Here is a 13,105-nt window from a genome sequence, read left to right as displayed (position 1 = left end):
GTATGTAACACAGAGAAGGAGGCGTGGCAGAGCCCACAAAGTGTATATATTATTGATCAGGATGACAAGACAAGTCGATATAGCTATGTCCATCCGTCCGTCCGTCCGACCGTCTGTCTGTATGAGCGCAACGATCTCAGCAAGTACAATAGCTAGGATAACCAAACTTGGCATTCAGGTTCCCCTAAGCCCCAGGCAGATCGAGTTTGTGTTTTTTTTCTGATAACCCCCCCCCCCCCACTTCCCCGCAATTCATGTTTTTCCTAACTCCGGTAATTCTTGGAATTTTGAACTCAAATTTGACATATACATCCAGTTCGTGGTTATTTGTCCGTATGACAAGTGTCATCATGATAGTTCAATTATGAAGAAAGTTATAGCCATAAATAAAATCGCTGCCCATGCTCTGCTTGCAGCGCTGCCCGCAGCTGTTGTTGTTGCTGCTTGGGTTCAACTTTGTGTTTCATACATACACGCATGTATACACGTATAGGCACGTAGTGTAAATGTATGCTGTTAAACTGCACATAAACATGTCTTCTATGTATGTATTAAAAACATTTTCTTCATTAATTTAATTAATTAATTCAATTGTTTTTTATTAATTTTCTTTTTATTTAATTTTTTTTAATTCTCCTTTTTTGTGGAGAGTGCAGGATATTTTACTGTCGGGCTTGCTCGACTGTAGCGTTCTCTCTTGTTTTCCACTAGAAGACATTCACTTTATGTAAATTATGAAGGTTTGCTATAAAACATAAGGGTTTTAAGCTTGTGTGGTACACGTATATGTAGGTTATTCAATAGTCGGATTAGCTGTACTATACTCAAAAGATTTTCATATTTTATTATTTGCTTTGCCTTTTGGCCCAAATTTTTTAATGCTCATTAAAAGGCAACAGTCGATTTGACAAAGCCATTACAATACCCCTCCTAAGATAACTCGGCGTACAACATTCCCAATGTTGACAAAAAGCATTATGAGGCCGCACACAACTCATTTATAATTATAATGGACTTTTTACGAATATTTTCAAATAAAAAGAGAAAAAGTTTATTCTGTGTCCCTTTCATAAAGCTTACGAGTTCCTTTTGGCAATTCCATTTTTATTTTACTGTGACAGTTAACTTTTTTCTAATCATGAAGCACAACATACAGTACAAGAGAAAAGAGCCAACATCATAAAAGACAAATGAGCCGCAACCGAGTAGGCAAAAAATGGAGAAAAAAAACCGAAGCAGTCTCATTGTCTGCGCTACTTTGCGTTGGTCAACTGGCTGATTGGGAAGGGCTGCGGGGGATGGCTAACGGCCAGTACTGAAATCAGTTTGTATTGTATTCTTTTTAGCCATCTAATATTTTATGTATTTTGCGTTGCAATCATAAAAGGGCGAGGGACTGAGCAGCCAGCGCGGAAATGGCTACTTTTCTAAGCTTTTAATAATATCCTTTTTATGTCCACTAAATGAAGGATATAAAGTCAACACTTTGCACAATAAGGCGCCAGAGGATGTGCCAGTGAGCATGTCCCCGCAGGACTCCTTGCCGCTTCGGCTGCTTTGCGTATTTTCAACGCCTTTTTCCTTGATAAAAAGTTGGACTTCTTCTTAGTTCTATGCCCGTGCGGCGCCCGTTTTCCTTCCCTTTCCCACTTCGCTTCTTAGTTGCTTTTCTATTCCCATCGTCCTAGTCTTGTTGCTATGTTTCTCGGTATCTGGCTACTTAGTTTGCATAAGTTTGCGTTGCCAGGCGCTTCCGGTTAATGTGGTCAGAAGCAGCCCGGCTCAACAACAACAATAACAGCAGCAGCAGCATCAGCAGCAGAAACAACAACATGCCCAACAAATAATAAAAGCCAGCCAAGTAGACATTTATATGGAGGGTCTTCTTCTACACTTGCTTGTGTGATTTCCGCTTGAGTGATGTGCATTGGCCGCCAACGGCATTCTTATGCCAAAAAGTGAACATTAAATGTCGCCAGCGGGGCCATCAATCTTTTTCTCCTTGGCCAAGGGATTGTAGACGAAATGGTCTTTTCTAACGCTGCCCAACTTAAAGTAATGCCTCAAATCAATAAAATCAATTTATGCCAGCCAGAAGCGGAGCACCAATAAATTTAAGTATCCCGCACTCATTCTGTTATTTGGCGCCCTGTACGTGTATTAGAAAAGTAGCAACATTTGTCAAGATTTTGCTTTTAGTGAAGTGCACTTACAGATGTAATATAGTATGTATATTCCTTTAGCCATGTATAATACAAGTATACTTGTATTTAAAGTGACTTTAAATTGTGACTTACAACTCCAATAAGCTTAGAATTTAAGAATCAAAAATCGAATTTTAAATCGATGCTATAGGTATTACACCCACACAGAACATTCTATATTCCTCTAATGTATCTTCGTCTATCTCTCCCTTCAGCTCTCAAATATTATAATTAAATTAGCTATGATATATGTAGAAGAAACCCTGTCTTAAGCCAACTGAAGAATTTAGTTAATCGAAGTACCGAACACTAAAGTATTTAGTGATTATGTGTTCGTATGCCGAATTTCTTTATGATAGACCGATTTAACAGGAAATTGATGTTGGTGCTTTGGTTGACTCCAAACATGCCCACACAGACATGAATAGACACGCATAGACATGCATACCACATCACATAGACGCAATTGCTATGTAAATGTGCAATTATACAACCTTTACGTGAGTTCGAATAACGAGGGAGGTAAAATAGATAGACTTTAGCTTCTTTACTTGTTTTCTCTTTAATTATGCTGTTACTTTAATAACTTAAATTAAACTTTTGGCTAAATAAAAATATAATTTAAGCTAGGAGTTTGGTCTTGTTTACAATTTTACATTTATAATTTTAATAAATCTATTGGCAAGGTCAATAGGGTGCGCCCTCTTAAGCCAGCCTCTCATCAAACCTTCTCCGTTTCAATAGACGTCGTGCTGAAACATTTACATGGGTTCGGAGACGCCTCATGTATTGTGAAGCTTGCTCATTGGAGACGTCACCAACATTCTGCAGTCCAAGGTCCTTTTCTAGTTAGGAGACGAAAGATTAGGATTTTCTCCAGGTGGGATTTTGCAGCGATTCTGTATACCTGAAAGCCATATCGCTGAACGCCCCTAGAAGGGGGTAATAACTCTACTATAGTACATAGTAGGAAAATAGTATAGCATTGGTATCTTATATTTCTTGTAAAAATCTATATTCTACATTTGATTGCATACATGACAGACACCCTAAAAAAAACAATAATCAGAAAAATGCCAATGAACAATTTGTCGTCAATTAATTACAACAAGTTTGACGACATCGGTATGACTTTACTTGAACAACTTTGCTGACTTCCTGAGCAATTGACCGACTTGGAGCATATCCATACATACTTGAATATAACGGTATGTGTGTATGTAGTTATTTGATGTGTTAACAGTCAAAGCCCTAAGGGTTGCAGGGTTAGTCGTGGATGCTCTTCAAGTGGTTCATGTACTTATGACATAATTGAAACGCTCAGCCGATTAGGAAAACAGTATGTACTATATAGTGTATTTGTAATATCAAATATGGAGTTGATTGTTGTTGACGCCAATAGAAACAACAAGAACTATATGAACAGCAACAGCAGCATCAACAACAACAACTATGTATTACACATAAAGTTTTTGGGCAAGACCTAATTGAGTTACATATTTGCTGCTGCCATACATAGATCCTCATCCACATCCACACCCAACCCCAGTCCAAGTCTTAGTCACACATCACGACAAGTTACAAGCGCAAACTTTCTTTTCTGGTAGTATGTAGTTGTCTTGTTGGGGAAACCAAAACTTTACATTGTTTAATTTCGACAAATGTAAGACACTCGAAAGCGATTCACAGAAATCCACCCTGCCAGTAATCTTTTGTTTGTCGTGTGAGTTTCCATGTCTCCCTGCGACTGTACTATATGTATGTACAAGTATATGTGTGAGCTCAAATTACTTCACATGTTTCTTAACATGGCATAATCTTTACTTGCTTCCTCCAGTGCCGCTTTCTTTTTCTTTGTACAGCAGAAGTTCGTTCGTTTGCACTACTTATTCATTTACGTAGCTTATAACTACCAATGTGACTTGGTGGCGGATGGGGTCGATTGGGGGCGGATGGGTTCGGTTCGGTTGGGAAGTTTGTGGGGTTCAAGTTTGCAGTGGTTTCAGTTTCATTAGAACGATTAGTATGTGTAAATCTGTTTTGGTGTAGTTGGCTCTGAAATGGTAGTGCTACATTATTTCTTCTTCTCATCAGTGGAGTTTCTTTAATTGAGCTCCTGCTCCATTAGCATATGCGTAATATAAATGATTTGAGGTTCATCATATGAAAAATTACCTCATAGCTTCAGCAAAGTGCTGGACCAAACATGCAACATGGTTACAAATTTTCGAAAGATCCAATGACAAAAGTAATTTTTAACTTCCAGTTGCAGCCATATTGTGATTGTGTGTGTGTGTGTATTTTCATCATATGCACATATACATATGCATTATTTATTAGTTATTTTATGTAGATTGCAAAAATGCAAACTCAATTGTAGTGGCCAGAGATCCTGAGGAAGGCTGAGAGTAATTTAAGCATAATAAGAAACATTAAGTTTATGAATGATATAAACATGAAATACACTATGTATGTATAAGGATTAGCATAAACTTTTTGAAAATACACCATTAGTACAAGTTTTCTTAGTCTAAAAACATTGGAACATCGATGTTTTCCAGCACTTCTCTAGCACAGATTAAGCTATATTGCAAAAGTCATTGAAATTGCTAGTACAATACCACAACAATTTTTTGGTAGCTTATAATACTTGTATTTCATCAAAAAACGCATACATTTTGAAAGTAAAAATTAAACGATAAACGATCACTGTGTTAATCTACAATCAGACATGCAAAGAAAGTATATAGCCTATAAGTTAGTATACTTGTAGAACTATCGATAAGTAGCTTTACTTGAGTCACATCATTTTAATTATATTTTTGCGAAATTCAACCAAGTTCGTGTGAAAACTATTTGGTTTAGCATACAAATTTCTCAACATGTGGAAGCTAAGTAGTCGAAAAACTTAACTTTTTTTACGTAAGCTTGATGATTTTATTTTTAAGATTTATTCAGCTACTACAGCATTCTAGAATTGACAAATTATAAGGAAATATGCATACATGTACATTAAATGTAAACTTCATAACGATGCGCCATAGCAAATGTGTATACCTCTTTATCCGTACGCCTTACCAAGACAATTTCCAATGCCCAATTTGATTTCGATATCTTAAAAAAAAAAGAAAACTTTTCGTACAAGGACATTTTATCGTTCTTATGGCAGAAAAACCTTTCATCTTTGCCTCCTTAAACTCTCTGAAATGGTGTATCAGTTTGAAGAAGCCATTTAAATCAAAATAATGGTATTGTTTTCTTTATTTCCATAAATTATTTTATTGTGGCTTTAAAACACGACCCATAAAATACAACCTTACTGGATCTTTGACGATAAATATGAATTGATGGTCCACAATAAAATCTTTTGGTAACTGATTCATGTTCAGTTCGTTGTCTGAAATTGAGTAAATATGTATATGTTATGCAGAAAACTCTAAAATGTGTGAGAGTTTCTTACTGACCTGAATATTCACTACCATCGTCCGTCTTGCTGTTCACCTCAATAATTCCCTTATGCTTTAAATTTGATAGCCTCAAGCCCATTTTACGCGTCATACTAGTGAAGTCGGGATTTATGTAGAGCCTCTTTAGGCCCATAGACTGCAGGACACTGTTCAGACCAGTTTCATAACTAATTTTAAAACGTGGCATCTGTATGTGCACATTTGTTCGCTGAAATTTGGCATTAAGTGTGCGATAGTCCATTCTTAAGAGGAGGTTCTCCCAATGCTTTAGTTTGTCAGTGCGATGGTTTGGCAATATGATGAGCATGCTAAGATTGGAGTCTTTGTAGGGTATTTCAACACCTTTTGCACTAAGATGGGGAATGTCGCCGTAAAGTAACTCATCCGTTTTTCCATACATAACCACAGGCACATGTGCGACGGGCGTAAAGTAAAAGGGCCGTTGCAGACCAATCTTTTTAAACGGCTTTGCCCACTTACTCTTGAAGTAGAAGCCGTTAGCAAGGAAAAGAGTCGTGTATGAGCTTATATCGGCGGGTTGGACTGCATCTTTAAACTTCTTGTTGGTCTTTTCTTCGAGGAATTTGTTTATAACTTTTGCCACCTCTTTTGTATTCTCGAAATCAACACTCTCGGCCGTCGAATTCAAAAAATATTCTGCAGTTGCTTGAAAGTTTTCTTCTATTGGATACTTACTATCCAAGAAAATGCGATAGGCAATTTTTAGTTCCATGGCTTTAGATTCGATGTTCACATTTTTCCGAAATTCTGCTACGCTCAAGAATTTTGTCTCACCATGCAAGCGCAACACCCGTTTCAAATCGGCCCTTGTCTGACCTTCAGCTGCAATAAAAAGCATGGCTAATACACTTCGCACGGCAAGCGGTGAAATTATTATATTATCACGATTTTCCTTCAATGCCAGCTCGCTATAAAGTTGGCTTGCAAATAAGTTTGCTTGGGCAAGCCATAATGCACTTACAACCAACACCAGGCGAATAATCACTACAGATTATTTAAAAAGACATTATGTTAAATATATGTATAGGAATATATTTTTTTAACTTACGTAAATTTATTTCGCCTAGCATTTTCTCTCTGAGTTCTACTTTCCGACTAACATATGTCGAATATCATTCTATTCACTGGATTCGCTTACCTTAGCATGAATGTTGATAATTAATACTTAATTGGCTAATGGTATTAGTACCACATCTCCTAAATAAGTTCGCCACAGATAGGAAAGGCTAAAGTTTATACGAAACAAGTTAACACAAAGATACGTTTACAAATTCCTGTTTACTTTGTTATACAACAAGTGCATAAGATAAAGTCGGGTACCTCGACTTTGAAATACTCTGTATGTCACGTGTGCCTTTGCAAAGCAGCAACAAAAACAACAGCTAATCTAAACAAGAGAGGAATGCTAAAGTCGAGCGAGCTCAACTCTTAAATACCCTGTAAAAAAGCTAAAGTCGGGTGTCCCGACTTTGAAATACTTTGCTTAGAATAATTATAGAAATTAACAAAATTAAGAAAATTACAAAAAATTTTGATCCCTCTCGGTATTCGAACTCACGGAAAGGGTGTATAATTGCACATTTACATAGCAATTGCGTCTATGTGAGTGTATGCATGCCTATGGGCGTCTATTCGTGTCTGTGTGAACATGTTTGCAGTCAACCAAAGTACCAGCATGAGCAACAGCTGCAGGCAGCGCTTGGGCAGCAAATATATGTATATATGTATTAACTTCTTGTTAAATCGGTCTATCATAGTAAAACTTGGCATACGGACACATAATCACTAACAGGGGGTATTTGCAAAATTTGAGTTTTAAGAAATTTTAAGGATTACGGGAGTTAGAGAAACTCGCGATTTGTGGTGGAGAGGGGGTGGGAGGGAAATTCCAAAATGAACTTCAAATTTGGTTTTTGCGATCTATAAAAGAATAGAAAAACTGCTTACTCGGGTTTTTGAAATTTTTCTTGGAAACTGAATTATTGGGGTTTTTATATTTCGTCACATTTTTACAAATTAAAAGTATGTGTTATTAATGTTGTCCGATCGATTTCAAATTTGGGATCCGTAATCAACATAACTATATCTACAAATTGGCATTCAACGATTTTCGAAATATAGAAATATGTTTTTTACTTGCCATATGCAGCAACAATAAATAACAAAGATCGCAAAATATCAAACAGATAGGGACATCACATAAACACACGCAGTGACACACTCACAGACACAAACAGAGATGGGCAAAGTCGCCTTAAAATGGAACTGAGTTTTTTCATTGATCATATGCATAAATTATTTTTTAAATGCACCATTTATGTACAATTGTAGCCTTGATTGATTGGAAGGAAAGTCTAAAACTGAAGTGTTGAGACATTTAAATCTACACGAGATTGTATGATGAAGTCTCGGCCATTAGCCAATCGGCTGGTAATCTCAGAGCTGAACATGTAGAACAGCAACAGATGTAGAGCTACTCATATCCCCTGCAGAACAATGTAAGAAAAGAGGATAATGCTGCCACATACTATCATCTACAAAAATAACTTCTGTAATTCGTCTGGTGAACCGAAGATAAATAAAAACGATTAAGCTTCCGATTAACCGTTTTTAACGACTTGAAATAAGTTTTGTAAGAGATAGTGGAATATAAGAGCTTAGAAGGATTAAAGAGCTCATCTATGTTTTTCCCGATTATTTGTAATACAATAAGCATTATATTTTTATTGTGGTCTTATCACATGTCCTACAAAATACACCATGTAGGGATCCTTAACAATAAAAATGAACTGACGATCGACAATAAATTTTTTCGGAGGATTATAAGGATTATCGTCAATAGCTAAAAAAAAGAAAAAGTATAATTTAAATAATTTTAATATTAAGTTATTGAGCTTACTCGATCTCCCGTTATCATTATTTGTGTTGACCTCAATAACACCCTTCTGTTTTGTGTTTGAAAGCCTTAAGCCCATCTGGCGTGATAGACTGCTTAAGTCTGGATTCGAAAATAAACTCGACAGTCCTATAGCCTTAAGCACTTCATTGAAATCCATTTCATATTCAATTCTAAATCGGGGCATCTCTATATGAACGTTGCCTCTCCGAAAATTGTTGTTAAGCGTGCGAAAATCGACGGTGCGGAGAACTTGCTCCATATGCCTTAGGTTATTGTCATTCTCTTCGGGCAATATTATTAGCATACTTATATTGGAGTTCTTGTAGGGTATCTCGACGCCTTTTGCATTAAGTTCAGGTAGATCGCCGTGAAGAACCTCGTCCGTCTTGCCGTACATTGTCACGGACATATGTAAGCCCGTCATAACGTTATAAAACTTGCGAGTGCCAAGCTTCATGAAAGGTTTTTGCCACTTTCCACTGAAGTAGAAAGCACTAGCAAGAAAAATCTTTGTGTGCGAACTTATTTCACTTGAGGCAACAGTCTCCTTGAATTTGTTCAACATGTGCCTCTCAATCTGATTGCAAATATGTTTGGCCGCACTTTCTGGATTTTCAAAGTGCGCTGGTTCTACAGCTGGACCAGATAGATATTTCCATCCTGTAGAAATATAATGTGGGTCTATTTTAAACTTGTGGTCCACATATAGCTTCTGGCTAATTTGCATTGTTATATCTGCATTGGTTATGCTAATTTGTTTTTTGTGATCTTCTAAAATCTGAGTCTTAGTGTCACCGTGAAGATACAAAGTATTTTTTAGTTCAGCTGCTGCTTCACCTTCAGCCCCAATGTAAAGCAATATCAAGCCCATGCGCAAGGAAGCGGGGCATATGACTATATTCTCACGAACATATTTACTGGATAGCTCGCCGTATAGCTCGCTTACAAACAAATCGGCCACGCCCAGACTGAGAGCATTGATTATCAAGCCTAGCCTTAATGTCGCTGCGTTAAATGAGAAAGCGATGAACAATTTATTTATAATGTAATATGCTGGGTAATGCAACTTACATGCGCCCACACCGTTGGCCATTTTCCTTTTGAGTGATATTCCTTGTGACTTATTGTGAATGATTTCGTACCCTTTACCTTAGTGGGAGGTACATCGTTTTTGGCATGCAAGTTTGATACACCTTAAATGAAATATAAATGTTTATAAATTATGTTAAGAACCGGACAAGTCTATATGGATCGCCAGTCCACCCGTCTATTTTTCAGTATATTTAAAAAGTTTCGAGGTTTAACATTTATACGAGGGTTTGAGATGGTAGTGTCCTTCTATCCATAGGCCCTTTTCACGGTCCATTCGCTCGCAATTCATACCTCTATATCATAAAGTTCTCATATACACGAAAAGGCTCTAAAAAAGTCTACATGAACAATTTTTCTTTCTTTATGAACTACTTCGCCGATATATCAGAAAAAGACTGCTGTCAATGTAATATTACATTGTACCAATAAAAAAGAGCATTTACTCATATCTAATCGAATTCTGCAAAATTGGCTTCGCTCCAAGTACCGTCCAATTTAAGTCCACATAATCATAATAACTTGTACCTAAAAAGTTTCAGGGTATATTAGGTTTGCGCAAATTGACAAATTTAGGATCAAATTTTTAACAGATACCTAATATGTGTTCGCATTTCAAATTTGTTTTCTTATACACCTCCCCACTCCACGCTTACAAATGTAATGTCTGCCTTAGTTCTACCTGGAACTGTTGTTATTGTATGTAGCAGCTTTGTCTCAACTCAGTACTTTACACATACCGATGTAAATGTGGAGTCAAACACCTTTTACGTGAGTTCGAATCTCAAACGAGGTAATATCTACCAAAAAAATTATACATAATAACCTGTACCCAAAGGGTGAAAGGCTGTATTAGTTGAGTGCGAATGTAAGTAACTTACAGAAGGAGACATGGCAGACCCCACAAAGTATATACATTCTTCATGAGGATCACAAGACGAGTCGATATAGCCATGTCCGTCTATCTACGAGTTAGAATTTTTGTCGATGCAATATTTTGCAATATTTTTTATCATTAATATTGTAGAAGAACCAAATTAAGCTAATTATATGTAATATTTTAAAAAACAAAATACGGTTTATAAGGCATCTATAATTTTATTAATTATACATATTTTATTGTAGTTTTAACACCCTACCCACAAAGTATACCATATACGGGTCTTTAATGATATACATGAACTGGTGGTCTACAATGAAGTTCTTTGGCGTGTTGTTGAGATTCACTTCCAAATCTGAAAAAAAGGGTTATGATTTGTATACCTAGGATCTACAGTTTTTGCCGTTTTATTCACCTGCATGAACCTCATCGTTCGTCGCGATGTTAACGTCAATTATTCCCTTTTGCTTTATAGTCGATATCCTTAAACCTGGCTTATGGGACAGACTGCCAAAGTCTGGATTTGTAAATAAACTTTTCAGACCCATAGCGTGGAGCACTTCGTTGAGTTTGATTTGGTATTCAACTCTAAATTGCGGCATTTCTATGTGTACGATGGCTCTTTCGAAACGGTTGTTAACTGTGCGAAAATCGGTAGTGCGAATAGCTTTTTCCAAATCCCTCAAGTTTTCGGTGCGTTGGTTTGGCAATATTATAAGCATACTAAGATTCGAGGTCCTGTATGGTATCTCGACGCCCTTTGCATCCCAATCGGGCAGGTCACCGCAAAGTAGCTCGTCCGTCTTGCCATACATCATCACGGGAACGTGGTCAGACGGCGTAAAGTAAAAGGGGCGACGAATACTAATTTTTCCAAAAGGTCTTTCCCATTTTCCATTAAAATAGAAGCCAGTCGTCAGAAATAATTTCGTATGCGTGCCTATATCTACCGGTTGGATAGTGTCTTTAAATTTGTGCGCGGTATGCGCCTCAATGTAGGCGCTCATATGCTTGGCCGCTGCTTCCGCGTGGTCGAAATTAACGTTTTCAGCCGCTGTACGGAAATGTTTTATCGCTAAAGATTGGTATGCGCCCTGTATAGGAAAATTGTGGTGCACATATAGCCGATAGGCTAATTTTAGTTCTACATATGGCGTATGAATGTTGAGATCTCTGTCAAAGTCGTCTAAAACCATATTCTTTGTATCCCCATGAAGATACATGACATGTTTCAGATCCGCAGCTGCTTCACCTTCAGCACCAATATAAGCCATTCCCAAGGCGCTGCGAAGGGCAGAAGGTGAAATGACTACATTGTCACGATTCTCCTGCATTGCCAATTCACTGTACAGCAAGCTAGCGAATAAGTCGGCCTGAGCCAGGCCTAAAACGAATATAGTTGCTAATAATGCAACCACTGCAGAAATTTAGAAGTAAAATATACATATAGTAGTATTTAAACATTAACAAGTATACTGGTTTTTAATGCCGAAATGGATTTAATATGCCTTGCCCTTTCTGGCATGGTTCTTTATCTATGATGTATTGATGATTTAAAAAACAACTGAGTGTACTTACACATGACTTTAAATTTAAAAACTCAAGTACAATAAGAAAATAAATTTCAATGTTAATCAAAGACTGTATGCTACATTGAGAGCTATGCCAACTAATATTCAAAGTGCGAGGAAACACAACCTAGAATTGCATTTGATCCGCCTGATTGAAGGTATTTGTTATAGGCAACCAATTTCTCATGCCATTACGCGTTCACTATGAGAATCACAGAGCAACGTAACGAATGGGTCGAAGAAAAGCAAAATAAAAAGCACAGCTTAAGGACTCTCGGTTTCTGTGCCAATTCAAAGGTTTAAAGGCAGCTCGCACACAACAAATGCCACTATGTTGACAATTTTATTGACAACTTGACTTTTAGATTGATTGCAGTTCCCAAACTGTTTGCATTTTTTCCGAGCTGCAGCAATTAATTAAAAGTTTTTCTAAATTGTTGGCTCGTGAATAAAAAAATGGCAAAAACTGTTTCGTTGCATTCCCATCACTTGCAATTTTTCTTTAGTTTTCTTAAGCTCTTTTCCTTATTGTTGGATAACAATCTCACTTTAGCATTACTTGGATATACAAAAACGTTTCCAAGTTTGCTGTTCATTTAACATTTAAAAAAAACTCAAACGGTAAAAGATTTCAAACTCAGAGTCTATAATTAAACCCAATTTGAGGGCATTCCTAACAAATCTTTTGTTAATTAAAATCTGAAGAGTTGCTATTTTTTCGATAATTATCGAACTACTTGCTTAAGTTAGAAGCTTCATGAAATTGATTTGGGTTCTACATAATAATAATTTTGACTCCTAACTACATAAATAAGGAATTCGCATTAAACAAATATCGGGTAGTGATCATAGCAGATCATAGCATCTCGAGAGAAACTTTTTTTGGAATATGAATATGTCACGCTTAATACCTTATATGATAGTTTATTTTTGGTCCAATATTTGTAACGCCCAGAATAGGAGTAGAATACCAT

General features: G+C 36.8%; 3 protein-coding genes across 3 annotated transcripts; all 3 read right to left on the bottom strand.

Annotated features, from left to right (window-relative positions):
- Positions 1-5,455: 5,455 nt before the first annotated feature.
- Positions 5,456-6,762, bottom strand: LOC115624883 (serine protease inhibitor 42Dd-like). Its single transcript, XM_030519729.1, has 3 exons — positions 6,741-6,762; positions 5,669-6,676; positions 5,456-5,601 (listed from the first exon to the last, which is right to left on the bottom strand). The coding sequence occupies exons 1-3, from the start codon at positions 6,760-6,762 to the stop codon at positions 5,483-5,485; spliced, it is 1,149 nt and encodes a 382-aa protein (XP_030375589.1). The 3' UTR covers positions 5,456-5,482.
- A 1,627-nt stretch (positions 6,763-8,389) lies between these two features.
- On the bottom strand, positions 8,390-10,036 carry LOC115624585 (leukocyte elastase inhibitor C-like). Its single transcript, XM_030519323.1, has 4 exons — positions 9,975-10,036; positions 9,663-9,784; positions 8,592-9,596; positions 8,390-8,534 (listed from the first exon to the last, which is right to left on the bottom strand). The coding sequence occupies exons 2-4, from the start codon at positions 9,682-9,684 to the stop codon at positions 8,416-8,418; spliced, it is 1,146 nt and encodes a 381-aa protein (XP_030375183.1). The 5' UTR covers positions 9,685-9,784; positions 9,975-10,036; the 3' UTR covers positions 8,390-8,415.
- A 717-nt stretch (positions 10,037-10,753) lies between these two features.
- LOC115624741 (serine protease inhibitor 42Dd-like) lies at positions 10,754-12,146 on the bottom strand. The gene is made up of 3 exons (XM_030519568.1): positions 12,139-12,146; positions 10,976-11,977; positions 10,754-10,915 (listed from the first exon to the last, which is right to left on the bottom strand). The coding sequence occupies exons 1-3, from the start codon at positions 12,140-12,142 to the stop codon at positions 10,797-10,799; spliced, it is 1,125 nt and encodes a 374-aa protein (XP_030375428.1). The 5' UTR covers positions 12,143-12,146; the 3' UTR covers positions 10,754-10,796.
- Between the last annotated feature and the right edge of the window lie 959 nt (positions 12,147-13,105).

Source organism: Scaptodrosophila lebanonensis, unplaced genomic scaffold, assembly GCF_003285725.1.
Source record: "Scaptodrosophila lebanonensis strain 11010-0011.00,11010-0021.00 unplaced genomic scaffold, SlebRS2 tig00000061-arrow-pilon, whole genome shotgun sequence".
NCBI classification, from domain to species: domain Eukaryota; kingdom Metazoa; phylum Arthropoda; class Insecta; order Diptera; family Drosophilidae; genus Scaptodrosophila; species Scaptodrosophila lebanonensis.
Note: the sequence above shows the minus strand (reverse complement) of the source record. Positions and strands in the feature narration are given on the sequence as shown.

Excerpts from the sequence above, each read along its gene's own strand:
- LOC115624883 (XM_030519729.1), bottom strand. The coding sequence starts at position 6,762 with ATGCTAGGCGAAATAAATTTAC. Across the intron at positions 6,677-6,740 it reads GCTAGGCGAAATAAATTTAC|TGATTATTCGCCTGGTGTTG; the intron begins GTAAGTTAAAAA and ends AATAATCTGTAG. Across the intron at positions 5,602-5,668 it reads CGATGGTAGTGAATATTCAG|ACAACGAACTGAACATGAAT; the intron begins GTCAGTAAGAAA and ends ACTCAATTTCAG.
- LOC115624585 (XM_030519323.1), bottom strand. The coding sequence starts at position 9,684 with ATGGCCAACGGTGTGGGCGCAT. Across the intron at positions 9,597-9,662 it reads GGCCAACGGTGTGGGCGCAT|CGACATTAAGGCTAGGCTTG; the intron begins GTAAGTTGCATT and ends CATTTAACGCAG. Across the intron at positions 8,535-8,591 it reads TAATGATAACGGGAGATCGA|CTATTGACGATAATCCTTAT; the intron begins GTAAGCTCAATA and ends TCTTTTTTTTAG.
- LOC115624741 (XM_030519568.1), bottom strand. Across the intron at positions 10,916-10,975 it reads GAACGATGAGGTTCATGCAG|ATTTGGAAGTGAATCTCAAC; the intron begins GTGAATAAAACG and ends CCTTTTTTTCAG.